Source organism: Caretta caretta, chromosome 25 (assembly GCF_965140235.1).
Source record: "Caretta caretta isolate rCarCar2 chromosome 25, rCarCar1.hap1, whole genome shotgun sequence".
In the NCBI taxonomy this organism is placed as follows: Eukaryota; Metazoa; Chordata; order Testudines; family Cheloniidae; genus Caretta; species Caretta caretta.
Window position 1 is genome coordinate 8,618,930 of NC_134230.1, and position 20,871 is coordinate 8,639,800.

The 20,871-nt window shown below is 48.2% G+C and overlaps 1 protein-coding gene across 1 annotated transcript in view; it reads right to left on the bottom strand.

The window, feature by feature from the left end:
- ATP8B3 (ATPase phospholipid transporting 8B3) overlaps nt 1-2,971 on the bottom strand; it is a 44,758-nt gene extending 41,787 nt beyond the window's left edge. Inside the window, exons 1-4 of the mRNA XM_075123195.1 lie at nt 2,863-2,971; nt 2,695-2,760; nt 1,698-1,789; nt 340-453 (exon numbers count right to left, since the gene is read on the bottom strand). Of these exons, the coding sequence (XP_074979296.1) occupies nt 340-453; nt 1,698-1,789; nt 2,695-2,749 (261 nt within the window). The 5' untranslated portion in view covers nt 2,750-2,760; nt 2,863-2,971. The remainder of the gene's footprint in view (nt 1-339; nt 454-1,697; nt 1,790-2,694; nt 2,761-2,862) is intronic.
- Nucleotides 2,972-20,871: the final 17,900 nt, after the last annotated feature.

The window sequence follows — 20,871 nt, forward strand, 5'->3', positions numbered from 1 at the left end:
GCAGCGTGAGGAGTGGAGAGTATTTTGTGGTCCTTGCATGAAAGCTGCTAATGAAACATTACCCAATGGCTAATCCAAAATCCCCATAAAACGGAGAGAGAGGGAGACTGCTCTAGCCCAGACGGAGGCCGAGAGAGGTGAAAGGACTTGCCCCAGATCACGCGGCGATCCTGTAGCAAAGTTGGGGTTGGAACCCAGAAGTCCTAACTCGCAGTCCCCAGCTCCAAGTACTAGACACAGCTCCTTCTTTAGACAGCCTCTCTCTCCCCTCTGTGCCCATCTTGGGGCACTGGCTTGGCAGGCCCAGCAATCTCCCCCCGACCTCCCGCGAGATCTCACCTGCAAGAGGATGACGAAGAGGAAGTAGAGGTTGGCCAGACGATGAAACTGCTCATAGAGGTTGAGTGGCAAGAAGGTCAGGACGTTGTATTTGGCTGTCCTGATGGCGTTATCCTGGAAGGAGCATTTTAAAGACTGCCATGGCTGGGCGTTCTCAGGACACAGCAAGAGCTGGGCTGGGGCAGAGCTGGGCTTTCTGCCAGCCACTGGGATCTCATGGGGCACAGGATATCCCAGCGAGGCATCCCCTTCTTCCCAGGCTAAATTCTGGATTCACTCTGCAGTGGGGCTGCTGGGCCTAGAAAGTGCCAGGGATCTAGACCAAGGGATGGGGGGATATGGTGGAAGCAGAGTTCCTTCCCCCCACACCCACTCCTCCACCTCGGGCTCTGCGACCCTGCGTCATCTTTTACGCCAGTACAAAGCACTACCAAGTCAGAGTGGAAGCATCCAACCCCCGCTTTGCAGCCAGTGAATGACTGCTCAAGGTGCAGGGCAACTGGGAATCTGGCTCTTACTCTTCATGGTCCAGTTCCTCACATGTGTTTAGGTGCCTAACTCCCTTTGAAATCAATGGAAGTCAGGAGCCTAAATACCTTTGAGCATCTGGGCCTATCAGCTCATCTCCCAGTCTTATTCTGGGTGGGTTCAGCCAGCTGGCATTGTGGCTGACACTAGGGGTCGAAACAGGCACCTCCAGAGCTAAAAACAAGGTGCTCTAGCTTGAGCGAAAGAGCCAGGTCTAGCCACAGACTCGCATCCTCAGTGGATCAGGCACAGAGGGGAGCATGTAACACAGTCAGTGGGTTACACACCCCATCCTACCCTTTCTTATCCCCTCTCTCACATGCAGGCTTTTTGGTTTTACCTCTGCTGCCAGGTCCCACGGTAACAGATCCTACCCAGTCACCGCACAAAACTCACACACCTCTGAAGAAGCAGGACAAGAAACTTGCTCCAAAAAAACCCCCCAGCGGCTTCTACCACTCAAGCTAAGGGAGCCTTCCGTTAGCAGGGAGCATTACCCGGTCCCTTATGCTCTCTACGGACCAGCCACTACAGGTCACGTGGCTCCCTCAAGCACACAAAGCCACAACTCCCTTCTCGGAGAAATCTCAATGGCCCAAAACGCTGCTCCGGACCGTGACTGGCAAACACTGCAGCAATCGTATGGCAGGCCAGTCCCCCCTCCTCATGTTGAATGAGACACTCAGGAAAGCAGCACTTCCAGTCAGCTGCTCTGGAGACCTGTCTGCTCAAGCCCTGTCCACAGCCAAGGGGCTTGCACGGCCAGCTGGGAAATCAGCGGAGACGCTAGTGGCCAAAAATAAGCACCGGCTTGAAGCAAGGTGACTCACCTCATATTTCTTCCTTGTCAGGCAGAAGGCGACTCTCTTCTTGAACTGTTTGTGATAGGCTCGGTCGTTGGCCTTCACCTCCCAGGTGAAATCTGGAAAAGCAGCCAAATGCTGAGCCATTAGCCAATCTCTGGGCAACAGTCTCTGGCCCGTGGGGAAACGAGGCAGAACCAGGACAGATGACAGCACCATAAGACCCGCAAGGAGCTTCGGGTACTGCTTGCTGCTGGCATGAATGGCTTTCCCCAAGGAGGCAGGACCTTGGGACCCATTGGGATTGGGATCCCACAGGCCTGATTAGAGGTGGCCTTTGGGGCAACTGGAGCAGAGCAAGAGTCCATATCAGCCAGACACAGCTCCAACCCCGGTTTTCTCTTTGCTCCTCACTAAGCACTACATTGTGCCCAGCCCGGTGTAGAGACTGCAAGGGGACAGAAAGAACAGGAGTACTTGTGGCACCTTAGAGACTAACAAATTTATTTGAGCATAAGCTTTTGTGGGCTACAGAGAACACCGGAAGCCTTCCCTTGCCACTCACTCCTGCTCCGGAGCCTGTTGCAAGCTCGGCTCTTGGATTTCTGGTGCCTGACGACTGAGGGAAACCACCACTTACATTGGGGTTGGAGTCCACTGGGGAAAATCAAGCCGAACAGAGCTGGCATGGGATGGGCAGTCCAGGCTTTCCAAGGGGGCAGGAGGGGTCTGTCTCAGTCCTTTACCCACAAGAACAATCCTGGGGCAGAGGTGGTGATTTAATGGCACAACCAAAACCTTGGTGAATGAATAGTCCCCCAGCCAAAATTATTTAAATAGATCCTACAATACCTTTTTTTAGTAGCAGGGTATAGCTACAGCTGAGCTGGGACGTTCTTAGCCAAGGTTCCTAACTCTCCCACTTTCTATGGATCCCTACACATCATACTCGCCTGCCCCATCTCCTGTCCCAATCCATGCTCTCCCAATGCCAAACAACCCAGCCATGCCATCTTGCACTGACCTAACTGCTTCTTACTTCCATTCAGGTAGCTCTCGAGTGACTCCTGGTTGGTCATGCTGCCGGAATCTAGAAAGCAAAGGAACCAAACATCTTTACAATAATGAACAATAAGCATAGCAAGGTTTTATCGTTCTACAGCTCTTTTCCTTTCGTGGGATGGCAACTCACTTTAACTGTTTCAGAGGAGCAGCCGTGTTAGTCTGTATTTGCCAAAAGAAAAGGAGGACTTGTGTGTGGCGGTTTAATGACAAGACAGCACAGAGCTCTAAGCAAGCAAGCGAGCTGGTCTGCTAACGGGCTTTTGCCTGTTAGCTTTTTACCTTTTATTTTTTTTTTTTTGTGCATTACATTTTTCAACAGATAAAAGGGATACACTGGCTTTGTTTAACATTTTGATTTATCAATTTTTATTTACCGCATTCCTTGCTCTCGGGCCTTGAGCCCAGTCCTGGGAGGCTTCCCACGGTTCATGTCATCTGGGCGAGATTCCAAGGTTCGTGCCCTTGAGAAGAGCTGTGTGTGCACTGCTCCTATACAACACTCCGGGTGTGCCCTGAATGTTGCCAAGCGCATGAACCTTGTATGAATCCTACACTTGTGGCACCTTAGAGACTAACAAAAGCTTATGCTCAAATAAATTTGCTAGTTTCTAAGGTGCCACAAGTACTCCTTCACTTTAACGGTGCTGCCCTGGTTCTTTAAGCTCTCTGGGGCTGATACCCCAGAATGCAATACCATGTGGAAGGAGGTGGAAAAATTGGAAAGAGTCCAGGGGAGGGCAACAAAAATGGTTAGGGGTCTAGAACACATAACTTATGAGGAGAGGCTGAGGGAACTGGGATTGCTTAGTCTGCGGAAGAGAAGAATGAGGGGGGATTTGATAGCTGCTTTCAACTACCTGAAAGGGGGTTCCAAAGAGGATGGATCTAGACTGTTCTCAGTGGTGGCAGATGACAGAACGAGGAGTAATGGTTTCAAGTTGCAGTGGGGGAGGTCTAGGTTGGATATTAGGAAAAACTTTTTCACTAGGAGGGTGGTGAAACACTGGAATGCGTTACCTAGGGAGGTGGTGAAATCTTCTTCCTTAGATATTTTTAAGGTCAAGCTTGACAAAGCCCTGGCTGGGATGATTTAGTTGGTGTTGGTCCTGCTTTGAGCAGGGGGTTGGACTAGATGACCTTGTGAGGTCCCTTCCAACCCTGATATTCTATGATTCTATGATTCCACAGTGGAGTAATTTCCTCCTGACCTCAGACAGTGATGAGCTTCTGCCCTGAAGCCTCATATTGGCTAGATTTTATTACCCCAGCATATGTAAATACACGTTATTCACACTGACGTCCAATTCTCCTTAATTAACTCCTTGTCTCAGTTTTTATTCCACAGCAGGTTGATTATGTGTTGTATAAAAAAGTATTTTCTTTCCATCTGTTTTAAAGGCAGTATCTTTTCATTGCAATGAGGGCCAGCAATCCCATTTGTTACACTACATTCTTCCATCACATTTCCTATTAATCTCCTTTCTGCACAAAACAGTCACAGTGCCAGACTCTCTGCTGGCTTAAGTTGATGTCAGTCCAGCTGGGTTGAAACTACTTGTGGCAGGACTAAATCTAGTTCCTCAGCTTTAATTTCTCTCACTCAGGCCTCGAGTCATTTTCACAGCCTTGCCACCTAGATGCAGCATTCCAAACTGACTCGAAGCCTACTTCCCAACTTCTCCAGAGTTCATGATCTCTTCTCTGGATCAAATATCTGCATATCTCTTTAGGTCCTGAAGCAATGTACTGGCCTTGTGCAGGAGTAAATGAGTGACCTAGCTGGCCTGCAGAAATCAAATGGGTCATCATAGAACATCAGGATTGGAAGGGACCTCACGAGGTCATCTAGTCCAATCCCATGCTCAAAGCAGGACCAACCACAACTAAATCATCCCAGCCAGGGCTTTGTCAAGACAGACCTTAAAACCCTCTATGGATGGAGATTCCACCACCTCCCTAGGTAACGCATTCCAGTGTTTCACCACCCTCCTAGAGAAAAAGTTTTTCCTAATATCCAACCTAGACCTCCCCCACTGCAACTTGAAACCATTACTCCTCGTTCTGTCATCTGCCACCACTGAGAACAGTCTAGATCCATCCTCTTTGGAACCCCCTTTCAGGTAGTTGAAAGCAGCTATCAAATCCCCCCTCATTCTTCTCTTCCGCAGACTAAACAATCCCAGTTCCCTCAGCCTCTCCTCATAAGTCATGTGCTCCAGCCCCCTAATAATTTTTGTTGCCCTCCGCTGGACGTTTTCCAATTTTTCCACAACCTTCTTGTAGTGTGGGGCCCAAAACTGGACACAGTACTCCAGATGACGCCTCACCAATGTCGAATAGAGGGGAACGACCACGTCCCTCGATCTGCTGGCAATGCCCCTACTTATACAGCCCAAAATGCCATTGGCCTTCTTGGCAACAAGGGTACACTGTTGACTCATATCCAGCTTCTCGTCCACTGTCACCCTAGGTCCTTTTCTGCAGAACAGCTGCCTAGCCATTCGGTCCCTAGTCTGTCGCGGTGCATGGGATTCTTCCGTCCTAAGTGCAGGACTCTGCATTTGTCTTTGTTGAACCTCATCAGATTACTTTTGGCCCAATCCTCTCATTTGTCTAGGGCCCTCTGTATCCTATCCCTACCCTCCAGCGTATCTACCTCTCCTCCCAGTTTAGTGTCATCTGCAAACTTGCTAAGGGTGCAATCCACACCATCCTCCAGATCATTAATGAAGTTATTGAACAAAACTGGCCCGAGGACCGACCCTTGGGGCACTCCACTTGATACCGGCTGCCAACTAGACATGGAGCCATTGATCACTACCTGCTGAGCCCGACAATCTAGCCAGCTTTCTATCCACCTTATTGTCCATTCATCCAGCCCATACTTCTTTAACTTGCTGGCAAGAATACTGTGGGAGACCATGTCAAAAGCTTTGCTAAAGTCAAGGAATAACACATCCACTGCTTTCCGTCATCCACAGAGCCAGTTATCTCGTCATAGAAGGCAATTAGATTACTTAGGCCTAACTTGCCCTTGGTGAATCCATGCTGACTGTTCCTGATCACTTTCCTCTCCTCTAAGTGCTTCAGAATTGATTCCTTGAGGACCTGCTCCATGATTTTTCTAGGGACTGAGGTGGGGCTGACTGGCCTGTAGTTCCCAGGATCCTCCTTCTTCCCTTTTTTAAAGATGGGCAGTACATTAGCCTTTTTCCAGTTGTCCGGGACCTCCCCCGATCGCCATGAGTTTTCAAAGATAATGGCCAAAGGCTCTGCAATCACATCCACCAACTCCTTTAGCACTCTCGGATACAAGCACAGGTCCTGCAAGTAGCATCAATTACAGGAAGTCTAGTTTAGCCTAAGTAGTAAAGGCCTGTATGTTTAGAGCAAAATCTAGCAATGATTCCCCAAGTGCATGAGCAGATTATTCTGGAAGAAGTTGACTTTCAGTGCTCCAAGTCACATCCTTGGGATATCCTAAAATTCCACCCAGTTACCCCTGCATTGAGCCCAATAATTTAGATCTGAGCAAACATCTCTTCCAGAAAGGCAGCCAGTCTGGATCTGAAGGCATTGAGAGATGCAGAGTTCATCACTGCCCTTGGGAGTTCGTTCCAGTGGTTAATCATAGCTTTGCAGCTCATGAATTCATTACAGCTATTCAGACTTTGCAGGGACAGGACTCCCACTCAAATCAGAGTGGCCAATGCCAAAAGAAGGGCTCCGGGATCCGGCCCAACATTGATGTGGTTTTCTCTGGGATGAGGTGACCAAACCTGTATTTAAGATGAAGCCAGCACTAACAGTTGACACAGCAGCATCAGCATGGATTATCTTCTAGCCCCACCTTAGTCCAGCCCCAGATGCTCAGAACAACTCCTTGATATTTCCCCCCTCAAGAGGTTACAAGAAATTGTTCGGGACCATCATCATGTAGGAGAAACTCTGTCCCCTCCTGCAATCCCAACCAAGTGTCTGTCATGCCCAGAGAGCAAATGCCTTGGTCAATTACAAGATTGGCTTTATGCCCAGTAATCCAAAGACCTTCTGCACAGGTATGTTGTTTAGTTTAATTACTGTTTGTGAAATGCTTTGTGATCTTTAGATGAAAGGAACTAGCGAGGCGTGAAGCGTTAATTACCTCATTAGGTAATAATCCCACACAGAAGTCTTCCCTGTCATTATTTTTTATGCCTTCCCTTTGATCACCTCCCTTTTTTCCTTATTTTTCTCTCTTCTTTCCCTGCAGTGTCTCTTTCTCTCTCTTTTCCTTTTTTCCTCTTCCCATCACTCTGATTACAACACAGTGCAATTTAGTTGGATGCTGTTTGCCCCGACACACATGAGCACCAAACACTTTAGGTAGACACTCACAACACCCCTGAGGCAAGGCGACATCTGACAACCCCAGATCCAAACTCGCCTGAACTTTGGGGACATCAGTTCTCTGTAGTGCAGCTCCAATTCGGGCATGGCTGCTGAGTCCAGATCAAGGGCTGGTGTACATACAAACTTGCACCAAATAAGTGAATCTGTTTTAGGTCATATCTTTTGTTACCAAAATAGGACACTTTTACTCCACAATAAGCATTCCCCAAAATCCTAAAGGTGTGAATTAACACCCCAGTGTAGGGGATCCCTGTGCAGTGACACTGGACAGCACTGGCTAGGCGCTTCAAAGCCAGAGAGAACCACAAGGCTTGTCTGTGTCCAGCAGCCTCAATAAAGAATTCCCTTTGAATACAATACAGCCCTGCCTCATCCCTACAGCTGTCAGATCTCAGCTTCTGCACCCGAGTCCCAGTGGTCCTCCTAGTGGCCCAGCGTCAGCTGTGGGTGCGGCAGGAGGCATGTTGCCCTGCTAAGGCTGGTGCAGCGGCAGTGCCCACCTTCCCCAGTTGGGAGCCCCTGAGGAGGGGGAGAATTGCTCCTGCCCCTCCCACTCCTGACACTGGCTATGGCAAAAATCTCACCTGCAAAGACAGCACTTCTTTTTTTAAAAAAAATGGGTTTCTCCAGAAATAAACTAACCCTAGAGAGGATCTGATCGTACATCTCACTGACTCAAGCTGGAATGCATAAGGAGGGCCATGTGGTTCCTGCTTTGGACATGACTGGCCCCTTCAGAAGGGGCCTCTTGTGCTCAGAGAAAGTTCTAATATATAGCATCTCCCTGATGCACATGGCATTTCTGAGCCCCATTGTACCAATGAATAATTTTTGTGTTATTATTTTCTGCTTGGATTGCTCAGCAGCTCAGAAATACCGATGTTCCCAGCTGCTGCCAAAAAACCCCAAACAAACAGCACAGCTAATTAAGCACCTGCAGCTGGCAGAATTTGAGGCACATCATTGAAATGGAAGCTGGGTGTCTGCGCGTGTAAATGCATCGGGATTACCAGCCCCCAGAATGGGCACAACACAAATCTTGCTGCTGGGGAAAAGAAACCGGAGTCAAAAACCAAAAAAAAGTGGGGGCAGGGGAGAAAGAACAAAGTTCAAATGATCCATGAAATATTTCCACAGAAAAAAATACACAGCAAGTTTGGTTCCAAGAAAACTCTCAGCCTGCCATAAATATCATTCATCACCCAGGTAATTACAAATAAAAATTACAACCCAGCCACCACTTGCATAATCCAGCTCCTCTCGAGACTCAGCTCTCACTTCTCACAATCGAGGAAGAAGGCTTTATTGGTTCAAAAAACAACCTGATTTAGAGGGAAGGAGAAGGCCACTATAAAGAACAAAAAATATATAAAAAAAAAAGTAGAAAAAATAGGAAGCAGATAATAATGAATATAAAACAGAAGCTAGGAATTATAGAAAACTGATAAACAGAAGCAAAGGGACACAAGGAAACGTCTATGGCCAGTGACTTAAGGACAACAAGGAGGATCTTTTTAAGTATATTCGGAACAGAAAGAATCCTAACAATGGTATTGGTCCATTATTAGATGGAAATGGTAGAATTATCCAAAAAAAGGCAGAAAAAGCAGATGTGTTCAATGAATATGGGAATATATTACATGATAAAACTCTTTCCATTTCACTAGTAACTCCAGAGGATGTCAGACATTTTTAAATCAGTAGGTCTGGATAAGTTGCATCCAACAGTTTTTAAAACAGCTGACTGAGGAGCTTGCTGGACCATTAACGTTGATTTTCAATAAGTCTTAGAACACCAAAGAAGTTCCACATGACTGAAGTTGTGTCAATATTTACAAAGGGTAAAAGGGATGTCCCAGGTAATTTTTGGCCTGTCACTCTGACATTGATCCTGGGCCAGATAATGGAGAGGCTAATATGGGACTTGATTAATACCGGATAAAAAGAGGGTACTATGATTAATGCCAGTCAACATGGGTTTATGGAAAATAAAGCATGTCAAATTAACTTGATATTTTGAATGGAATTACAAATTTGGATGATAAAGGTAATACTGTTGACTTAGACTTCTGTAAAGCAATTGACCCAGTATCTCATGGTCTTTTGATTAAAAAATTAGAAAGATATAAAATTAACATGGCACACATTAAATGGATTAAAATCTGTCTTACTGATAGGTCTCAAAATGTAACTGTAAACAGGGAATCATAATTAAACAGGTGTGTTTCCAGTGGGGTCCTGCAGGGATTGGTTCTGACCCTATACTACTTAACATTTTTATTAATGACCTGGAAGAAAACATAAAATCCTCACTGACAAAGTTTGCAGATAACACAAAAATTGGGGAAGTGGTAAATAATGAAGAGGACAGGTCACAATGCAGAGTGATCTGGATTGCTTGGTAAACGGGGCACAAGCCAACAATATGTATTTTAATATGACTAAGTGTAATGGGTGTATCTAGGAACAAAGAATGCAAGGCATACTGACAGGGGGACTCTATCCTGGAAAGCACAGACTTTGAAAAAGATTTGGGGGTCGTGGTAGATAATCAGTTGAATATGAACTCGCAGTGCAACACTGTGGCCAAAAGGGCTAATGTAATTCTTGGATGTATAATCAGGGAACTTCAAATAGGAGCAAAGAGGTGATTTTACCGCTGTATCTAGCACTGGTACGACCGCTGATGTAATCCTGTGTCCAGTTCTGATGCCCACAATTCAAGAAGGATGTTGGAGAGGGTTCAGAGAAGAGCCACAAGAATGATTAAAGGAATAGAAAACCTGCCTTATAGTGACAGACTCAAAGAGCTCAATCTATTTAGTTTAACAAAGAGAAGGTTAATGGAGGACTTGATCACAGTCTATAAGTACCTACATGGGGAACAAATATTAAATAATGGGCTCTTCAATCTAGCAGAAATCCAATAGCTGGAAGTTGAAGCTTGACAAATCAGACCAGAAATAAGGCATAGATTTTTAACAGTGAGACTAATTAACCACTGGAACAATTCACCAAGGGTCGTGGAGGATTCTCCATCACTGACAATTTTGAAATCAAGACTGGATGTTTTTCTAAAAGATCTGCTCTAGGGATTATTTTGGGAAGTTCCCCAGTCCATGTTACACAGGAGGTCAGACTAAATCAGCTCAATGGTCCCTTCTGGCCTTGTAATCTGTGAACTTCCTCCATCTCCCCTCTATGCTCTTCCCAATCCTCTTGCCTTCCTGCTTCCACTTCTTTTCCCATTTCTGCTTCTTTTCATGCTGCCCCCTCTGCCTGGCACAGCTCTTTGGGACAGACGAAGCTCCTTTCTCTAGGAGTGTAAGGCCTGGTGTGAACTGGCGGGGCTATATCGGCAGGTCTTATTGCTAAGCACGGTTCCAGAAAGGAGACTTCCCATCCCACTGATTCCTCAGGTCCAGCTTTTGTGCAGCGGACTGCTTATGAATGCCTGCTCATTCGCAGTTGACCCTGCAGCTGTCATCAGCAGAGCCAGCATCTGTCAATGCCATCCAGGCAAACAATGGTGCCAACTTATGCGGCATTAACAGGATTGTTTTGAAAGTTCTGACCAGCTACACCTGTGCAAACCCATTGACAGCAATGGCAGTATCACCCACTCCAAATCAGGAGATTATCATTAAAAAATGGTGAGATTTTGGTTTCTTAGCTTTAGGTTACCCTTGGGTCACATTTCCAAGTTTTTCTCTGTAGAAACCATTCTCTTTTTTAAGGAAAACCAAGATTCTCATTTATTCCCAGGACTCCAGGAGCCAGGGCTTTCAGAAAATTACAAGACTCTCAATAAACTCACAAGAGTCAGCAACACCACAATGAGGCTGTACAGGGGTCACTGAGAATAGAATTTGGCCAGCAAAGTCTTTACTCCTGATGATGATAGATTACATTACAAAAATTGACAGGTTTCAGAGTAAATTAAATTAGTACCCATATTACAGCAGCAAGGGGGGTGGTGCAGAGGCCCACATACTTAGCTATTAATGTAGACAGGGCTCAAACATCTTTACCACCGCCTCAGGAAACCCATTCAGAACAGCAGCGAAAACGTCTGAGTTCTTATCCCATTTCTACCCCTAAAACTAACCCCAGTGGTGGCAAGGGGAGCGTGATTCATCCACTAGTTTTTCTAGGGCAGACAAGACCTCAGAGTCCAGGGCTTGCAGGGCCGGCTGCTAAACGGATCATTTTTGCTATGGATAAACACAGAACCCCACACGCCGGTGTCGCAGAGTGGAAACTGCATAGGACACAGGCAGGAACACAAGATAAAACAACAGTGAACAGAGTGGGGCACACAGGAAGCCCCCGCTCCTGCAACAGTGAGACATCGCTGTGAGAGCAACCCGCCGTAGAGAGAAGCTGCCCACCCACAATTTGCATGTGACTATTTCAGGGTGAAAATCCAGGCTTAAAGGAACCCACAAAAAATCAGGCCTCTCCTCTAGATCCCTCCCCTACTCAGCCCATTGCCCTCCCCTATCAACCTACTTCCTCCCCAACCTCCCCACCCCACCCTTCAAATTCTGTCCACATTTCCATTTCCCTTAGTCTCCGGACCCCCTCCCCAGATCTCCTGCAGTCTCTGCCCCCAGCATGCTCCTGTCTCCAACATCCTCCCTCCCTGTCCCCTCCTTCTCTCATCCTTCGCTTTCTTCCTCAAATCACCTCGCTTCCTGCCCCCCATAATCTCCAAGTCTCTCCTCCCCCACCCCACCTCTCTCTCCCCCACATTTCTCAGCCTTCTGTCTCCTTCCCTTTCCCCTACATTCCCCTCCCTCTGCAGCCTCCCCCTTCCCCAGACCCTGGACGGGCCTCCCTGTATTCATTTGCCCCCCCGTCTCCCACCCTGCACACCCCACCATTCCACTGCCCCAATCTCCCTCCCTGCCCCCATATCCCACCGCCCCCACTTCCCCGCTCTACCAGCACACAGCTCTGCCCCGACAGCTTCCCCTGCTCCCCACTTCCCCCCACAGACACACATCCGCCTTTCCATGCTCGCCGGACCCCACCCTGTCTCCTGCATGGGACACACATGGTGAAGGAGGAGCAGCCATCTTCGTTGAGGGCAGCCTGGCTTCAAACAGCAGGCAATGGCATCCATCTTCAGTCAGGGCAGCCTCTCTGCCACCTGCCAGGGGGCTGATGGTGGCCATCTTGATGGTGGGCAGCCTGTGAGCTTCACCATCCATTGAGAACAATGGGGAGGCCTGCAGCCATTTTTAGTAAGGGCAAAAACTCATGGCAAGTCCCCACGGTTTCCCCGCATGGCATGCACCTGCTGGCTCATTGCTGGGTACTTGCCCCCTGCCCAAAGGAGCTGGAGGGAAAGGAACCAGGATCCCACAATCCCCAGGAAAGGGAAGGGGGGGCAGGCCAGGTTGAGAGCCAGGCTGGGACCAGCCAGGTGGGAGCCAGCTGCGGGGGCGAGGCCAGGTAGCGGGCAGCCTCGGCGCTGGGCCCAGAAAGCCAAAAGCCAGGCTGGGCAGCAGCCTTTGGGAAGCCAGGAGGCACCAGTAGCTATGGGTCGGGGGGGCGGGGGAGTTACATGGGCACCAGGAGGAGGATGCCTCGACAAGACCATGAACAAAGGACCTGAGCTCTGGCCAGTGGGATCTGCAAGCTACAGTTGTATTGCCTCTGGGAGAGGGGTGGATTGCAGGGGGTACCCCTGGCATTAGGCCTGAAGAGACCCACAGGGTGCTGTCACCCTTATACCCCTGTACTGGGCTGCCCCTAAGGGGCCGGATTAGGAGCTGTTGGGTGGATAGTTGCTGAAACCGTGTCCAAGGTAGATGCACCTTTGATTTTCAAGCCGCCCTAGCAAAGGAAGCCAGAGCATTTTGTGGGAACTCTCAGCGTGCATGGCATACCTAGCCTGCGGCCAGACACCGAGAGGGACAGGTGAGCCCCAGCACTCCCAGGGGGGATCAGTTACACAACCCTCCCCCAGACTAGGGGAGGAACCGCTGCTTCCTGGTGCAGAGAGCTTCCTGGTTCGATCTGCGTTAACCCCTGGGTGGCTGCAGGAGGGGAATCTTTCTGCAGAAAACATCATGGATTAGTCATTATTTCTCATCAACAGCTCACATTTCTCAAGCCTCGTCACCCATGTGTCAGTAATGCAGGCCAAAATGGAGGCTGATCCTGGGGTTAAGGCACTGGGTGGACTCTGGAGAGGTAGGTTCGATTCCTAGAACTGCCCCTAAATCATTTTGCCTTATTGTGTCTGCAAAGGGTGGATAGTAATCCTCTTCTGTCTTGGCTATTTAGATTGTACATTCTTCAGGACAGGGACTGTCCCTTACAATTTACAGTGCCTTGGGGTCTCTAGCCGGTGCTGTCCCACTAATAACAGTTCGGAGATTTTTCGACCTTTTCTCCACACTGATGCCCATTGCTTGTGACTGAGGATTCTAGCAGGGACTTGCCGCCTACCCTTTTACTAACAGCAGAGCTTCAAAAAGTACTTCTGTGTGTCAAGTTTTGATTTATAACAGAGTAAGGAAACCACACCAACACCAGGGCTATGTGAAGAAACAGCAGCTGCCTTTCAAATCCGCATAGCGTCTTCTAGCTATTCCACTTACAGCTCGCTTTCCCTCCTGCATCAGTTTTAGCTGAAAGGCCCATCATCCTCTTCTTGCCGGAGTGGGAAGAAGCAGAGAGCTGGACAATGTCCATTTCTCTAGCCTTTGGATGGGGCTGTGCACTCTGAGCATGGCCGGCCACCTTTGTCATTTTTGTTTAAAATCCACAGAATCAACTCTGAATTTGTCCCCATGATGTAATGTGAACCTGACACTGAAGCACAGAGGGTAGAGCTGAAAAAGCCCCATGAGGTGCCATCTGTAACACTGCTCACGGTGAAGGACCCACAGGGCTGACCTAGGTTGGAATGAACCTAAAGTGGATTCTGTGTTGAGGCTGGTGGACACAGACAGCTGCTGTGGGTCACAGGAGATCTGCATTCAAAGGGTTTCCCCTCTGTTATCAAAAAACCACCCTGGGGTGGCGATACCTATGCCATAAAATCAATCTGCAGACAAATCTTATGTGCAATTTGAATTGTATTTGAAATAAATACCAGGCGTTCACCTAGATGTCGGTCATGATGAGAGCCAGATGTTTTTCCTTCTCTCATAACATCAGGTTCTGACCACTGGCCAGACAGGTCACTGGCCTATACTAGCCCAATTGCATGTGTAATGATCTGTCCCTTCATGGCTTCTATCCGAGTGTAACCTGAAAACTAGGGCTGTCAAGTGATTAAAAAAATTAATCGCAATTAATCGCGTGATTAATCGCACTGTTAAACAATAATAGAATACTATTTATTTAAATATTTTTGGATGTTTTCTACATTTTCAAATGTATTGATTTCAATTACAACACAGAATACAAAGTGTACAGTGCTCACTTTATATTTATTTTTATTACAATTATTTATACTGTAAAAAACCAAAAGAAATAGTATTTTTCAGTTCAGCTAATACAAGTACTGTAGTGCAATCTCTTTATCATGAAAGCTGAACTTACAAATGTAGAATTATGTACAAAAAAATAACTGCATTCAAAAATAAAACAATGTAAAAGTTTAGAGCCTGCAAGTCCACTCAGTCCTACTTCTTGTTCAGCCAATCGCTCAGACAAAAAAGTTTTGCAGGAGATAATGCTGCCTGCTTCTTGTTTACAATGTTACCTGAAACTGAGAACAGGCATCTCATGGCACTATTTTAGCCGGTGTTGCAAGATATTTATGTGCCAGATGCGCTAAAGATGCATGTGTCCCTTCATGCTTCAACCACCATTCCAGGGGACATGCGTCCATGCTGATGACAGGTTCTGCTCAATAACAATCCAAAGCAGTGCGGACCGACACGTTCATTTTCATTATCTGAGTCATTTTTCTTTTTTGGTGGTTCGGGTCCTGTAGTTTCCGCATTGGAGTGGTACTCTTTTAAGTCTTTTGAAAGCATGCTCCACACCTCGTCCCTCTCAGATTTTGGACTGCATTTCAGATTCTTAAACCTTGGGTTGCGTGCTGTAGCTATCTTTAGAAATCTCACATTGGTACCTTCTTTGCGTTTTGTCAAATCTGCTGTGGAAGTGTTCTTCAAATGAACAACATGTGCTAGGTCATCATCCGAGACTGCTGTAGTATAAGGCAGAATGTGGGGAAAACGGAGCGGGGACATACCATTCTCCCCAAGGAGTTCAGTCACAAATTTAATTAACATGTTCTTTTTTTAACAAGCGTCATCAGCATGGAAACATGTCCTCTGGAATGGTCGCCAAAGCATGAAGGGGCAAAGGAATGTTTAGCATATCTGGCACACAAATATCTTGCAATGCGAGCTACAAAAGTGCCATGCAGATACCTGTTCTCACTTTCTGGTGACATTGTAAATAAGAAGAGGGCAGCATTATCTCCTGTAAATGTAAAAAAACTTGTTTGTCTGAGTGATTGGCTGAAGAAGAAGTAGGACTGAGTGGACTTGAAGGCTCTGAAGTTTTACATTGTTCTGTTTTTGAATGCAGTTATGTAACAAAAAAATCCACATTTGTAAGTTGTGCTTTCAGAATAAAGAGATTGCACTTCAGTACTTGTATGAGGTGAATTGAACAATACTATTTCTTTTGTTTATCATTTTTACAGTGCAAGTATTTGTAATCAAAAATAATATACACTTTGATTTCAATTACAACACAGAATACAAAGTATATGAAAATATAGAAAAACATCCAAAATATTTAATACATTTCAATTGGGGTTCTATTGTTTAACAGTGCGATTAAAACTGCAATTAATCGCGATTCATTTTTTGAGCTAATCGCGTGAGTTTACTGCAATTAATCAACAGCCCTACTGAAAACCCCAGACCCAACAGCTGCCACAAGCTGCTACAGAGCATTGAGCTGGACTTTTATCTGGAGACAGTGTAAGGAAGAATGGCCCATGATTAGGTGCCCACATAGGTTCAGTTCCCTGCTCTCCCACACACTTCCTGCATGACCTGGAGCCAGCCCCTTTGGCTCTCTGTACCCCAGTTCCCTATCTGTACAATGGGGATAAAACATTACAAATTACGACATGCTCAGCTCCTATGGTAATGGAGGAAGGGGGAGCAATGAAATACCTTGGCTAGACGGATAGCCTTGGCTCCCGACAGAGCAAGCATGTGTGTGAGCTACAGCGTAATGGCTGCAATTAATGGATTTGTTACAACAGAACCTATGCAGGGAAAGAAGGAAATAAAGGCGAGGAAAAGTGTGAAACAACGGCACTGAGCCTCAGCAACGAGGCACCATCACTCTGAGCTTTGTCACTCAGACCTGCGCTGCGTTACTTATATGACAGTAACACCTAGAGGCCCCAACTGAGATGGTTTCCCACTGTGCTAAGTACTGTACATACAGAGTAAGAGACAGAACCTGCCCCAAAGAGCTTACAATCGAAACAGACATCTGACTCCGAGGCAGTACCCTACTCACTGCCCCACAATGTCTCACTGTATAGTCTCAGTGCCAAAGTCCTGACTCGGTAAAATCCATCCGGGATGGATTCTCTGGGCGCCCATCTCTTCTTCGACTGTTCCAAAATCCTGGTCCGACATCTAGAGGGGATGTTCTCAGGACAGTTGAGAAGGGGACCAAAAAAAAGATGAAAGTGTGGGGATTTTCAGCACAAGGTCCATCTGTCACAATCTGACCTGGGGAGGCAGTGTCACCCAGTGGTTAGGGCATGTGACTTCAAACCAGGAGAGCTGTGTTCTGTTCCCAGGTCTGCCACTGATCTGCTGAATGGTTGTGAGCAAGTCACTTTCTCGCCACCCACCCCCAACTTTTGTCTGTTTGACAGCAGCTCTCTGGAGCAGGGACCCTCTGTCTCGACGTGTTTGTACAGTGTCTAGCACAATAGGACTGCAAACCTGACTGGAGTCTCTAGGATCCAATGCTGGTGACCCCCTTCTGACAACAAAAATTACTACATGACCCCAGGAGGGGGACCGAACCTGAGCCTGGCCAAAGCCCCCTGCCCGGGATGGCATAAAGCCAATGCCTGAGCCCCACCACCCCGGGCAGGGGGGCAAAGCCCAAGGGGGGCCTGTCACCTGAGCCTCACCACCCAGGGCTGAAGCCTTTGGGGTTTGGCTTCGGCCCCCGGTGGTGGGGCTGGGACTTGGGCTTCAGCCCCGAGCCCCAGCAGGTCTAATGCCAGCCCCGGTGACCCCATTAAAACGATTTGAGAATCGCTGATCTAATGTATAAATAACACTGATCTGCTCCAGCGCACTCTCCCAGATATAAAGCCGCTCATTCCTAACGAATGTTCTCACTGGAGAGAGGCGCGTTGCACTGGGGGCTGTTGACACCCAGCGCATGTAGATTGCCCTCAATCTGAGCATGTTACGTTCCTTTGCACAAGACGGAGGGCAGCAGACCGAGTGCTGGGTTAGACACAAACGTCCTTCTCCTGTTAAGCTTTGTACTTGTTCCAGGCTGTCCCCCGTGGAGGGAGAGTTGGTGTTTGCACAGATGCACATGGCTGGGATCTAGGATCCCCCCACGTGACCAGAGAAGCTGTGTGCTAACATACCACCTCACTAGTTCCAAAGAAGCCCGTTGCTAACCAGAGCTAAGGCAACAGACGACATAGACGGGCCCAGGCCAACACTCGCCGCCTGGCATCGCACCAAGCAGAACATTTCAAACATACTCTAGTCTAGTCCTGTCAGCCGGAAAAATCAAACAATGAGCAGCAAATCCAAACGGCTCACGAAGTGAGGACAGAGATGCCGCAGACTTGAAGAAAGGAATGTGTCAAAAATAAACAGAAGGAAAGAAAATCTCACCAGGCAAACACCTGTTGCAGGAGTGTCGTAGAAAGTGTGAGAACCCAACATTATCCTTAGAGCAGTGCACGGAGGCCCCAACCAAGACCAAGGCCCCATTGTGCTAGGCGCTGTACATATACAAAGAGTTTACAGACAACACAGACATGACAGGCCAAAGTCAGGAGGAAAAATGCAGGCTTACCCAACCTCACCCAGGAAGTCAATGGCAGAGAACCCACATCTCCTGAACCCCGTCTAGTGGCCCATCTACCAAGCCAGATCACATCCCTCCACAAAGGGGATGGGAGAGGGAATTCACTTCACACCAGCGCAGGGACAGAGGGGAGGAAGCTGGAACCCCACTATTCAGAGGCTACCAAGGCTCGTGGGGCCAGGGGCTGTTCCTTAATAGGGGGTTGCACCTACTCTGTGGCCCCTTTGCATCATCCCAGCTGGCACAAAGGGGTCATAGGACAATGACGAATAGGTAGGGGACCCAACTATCTGCATTAGCCACCTCGGTAAAATTTTCAAAGCATCTAAATGAACTATAATAATACTAGCTCTTATATGGAGCTTTTCCTCAGTAGATCTCAAAGTACTTTACAAAGGAGGTGAGCATCACTGTCACTATTCTACAACTGGGGAAACTGAGGGAAGGGAGGGAGGGAAGTGACATGCCCAAGTCACTCAGCAGGCCAGTGACAGAGCCAAAATTAAACCCACGTCTCCGGAATGCCAGTCTAGTTCTCTACCCACTACACCCCACTCCCTTTCCTTTGATGGCAAAAGTGACTCTGGGACTTAGGCTCCTAAGTCACTTGGGTGCTTTTGAAAAATTTTATCCCTTGTCTCCTACCGCAGCATGTCCTGCTCCACCAGCGACGCCAGCCTCGGTGCCCTGTCCCCACAACCCTCCCCTTTCCTTTACCAGCCCCCTCTTCTGCACAAAGTGCCCAGCCAGCTGAGACCTGCCAAGACACTTCAGCATTCAGATCCAGCCTTACAACTCACTTCCTTCTTCTGTGCTGCCCACGCAAAGCCAGTCAGTAATAACAGCAGGTTGTATTCTCATTGCTATTGTTTATTGGATTGCAACAGGGCCTAGAGACGCCAGTCAGGGCCTGAGTAAGATCTGCTTATGTACAGGCCCTAGCACAAAGGTGGTGCCTGCCCCAAAGATAGGAGGGGTGGCCTGGCAGTTAGGACACAAGCTGGCAATTTAGGAAAGCCGGGTTCAGTTCCTGGTTTAGCCGTTGACTTTCTTTGTGACTTTGGGGAAGTCACTTCACCAGCTGTATGCCTCAGTTTCCCATCTGTAAAATGGGCGCAATACTGCCCTGCCTCACAGGATTGTTGTGGGGACTGTGACATGTGCCAGCACTACAGTAATGAGGGCTAGGTAGACTCAAAGGAGTTTAAACTGATATACTTTAAATCAAACCTTATAGATGCCTGGTGCAACCATGGGATTTCATTGCTGTAACCCCGGTCCCGTCCTACCCCTTCCCTGCTCACGGCAGAAGTAAGACAGTGAGTTTTTCAGTCTCTTATCGGACTCCGTTCAATGGTGCTCATGGTGGGTGCAAACACGGCCCTGGTGCCTAAGCATAGCACGGCTCCTCTGATGTTATCAAGTGTATCAAACACAGACACACATATTTCGGGCTAGGTTTGCCCCCTGCCCTCTGAAAGGCCGGGACCAGAGCAAGGACGGTGCAGCCTAGTGAACCTAGGCAGAGGCGACACCAGGTGTTTATAAGCCCTGCCCTGGACCCCACGGCCTGTCACCAGAACCTTTCAATTGAACACGTCATCTCTGAACCTTGCACAATGCGGTACCTGGGACAGATTGCGTTTTACCCTTAGGTCTTGTCTCAGCAGCCAAAGCTCCACCCATGCTCTGGCCCTCCCCAGCCAGCTGCAAAAGGGGTGAGGGAGTCCCGGGCCGCTCTCCATCAAATGCTATGGCCTGCGGTCCAGGGATCCCAGTAAGGGGGCATTTAACCCACTGCATGGGGGTCACATGTAGAATGAGGAATGTAGAATGAGCCCGCAGAACCTTCCTGTGTGCCGCATGGCACAGCCCGAGGGACCAAGCTTCTGAGAAAACCGGTCACACTGACATCCTGGTGCATCAACAACACAGATCTGGGCTTAGCTCTTAAAACAGATGGAACCAGTGTAATCCTGGCAGCAGCACCAGGGCAGGGACACAGGGCAGCAGGCTGTCCCCAGGCAGCCGCCAAGCCCTCTGCATCAGAGCTGGGATCTCTTAGGGTCCAATCTGGTGCTCCGGGGAGGAGGTATGTTAACTTCAGGGTGACTGCTCCTGCTCGCATGACTAAGGCCTCCTGTGAGGAAGGAACTGCAGATGCAGGTACCTGATGGACTGCAGGCAGGATCTCTGCTACGGCTAGCTTGACTGACGCAGAGCACCAGAGAGACACCTGGGATTCTCCTGCTCGGAATAAATGAATGCAATCACAGTGCCCCCCACTGAGCTGCAGTTCTCCCCCAACTTCCCCTCAACTCCCTTTCCCTTACAATTCAGCCCCATTATTTCCAGAGTTCCTGCACATTATCAGAATAACAGGACCAGAAAATACAAATAAGAATAAAACGTCACTCTCATCTAGCGCTTCTCATCAGTCGACTTCAAAGGGCTTCACAAAGGCCGTCAGTATCATCACTCCATCTTACAGATGGGGGAACTGAGGCACAAAGTGACTTGCCCAAGGTCACCCGGCAGGCTAGTCGCAGAGTTAGGAATGGAAGCCGGCTCTCCTGAGTCCCAGTGTATTGCGCTACCCACACCTCTGAGGAGGGCATTCACCCAGCCCTCCTATCCCCACATGGCTCACCCTTTACTGTGAGCTGCA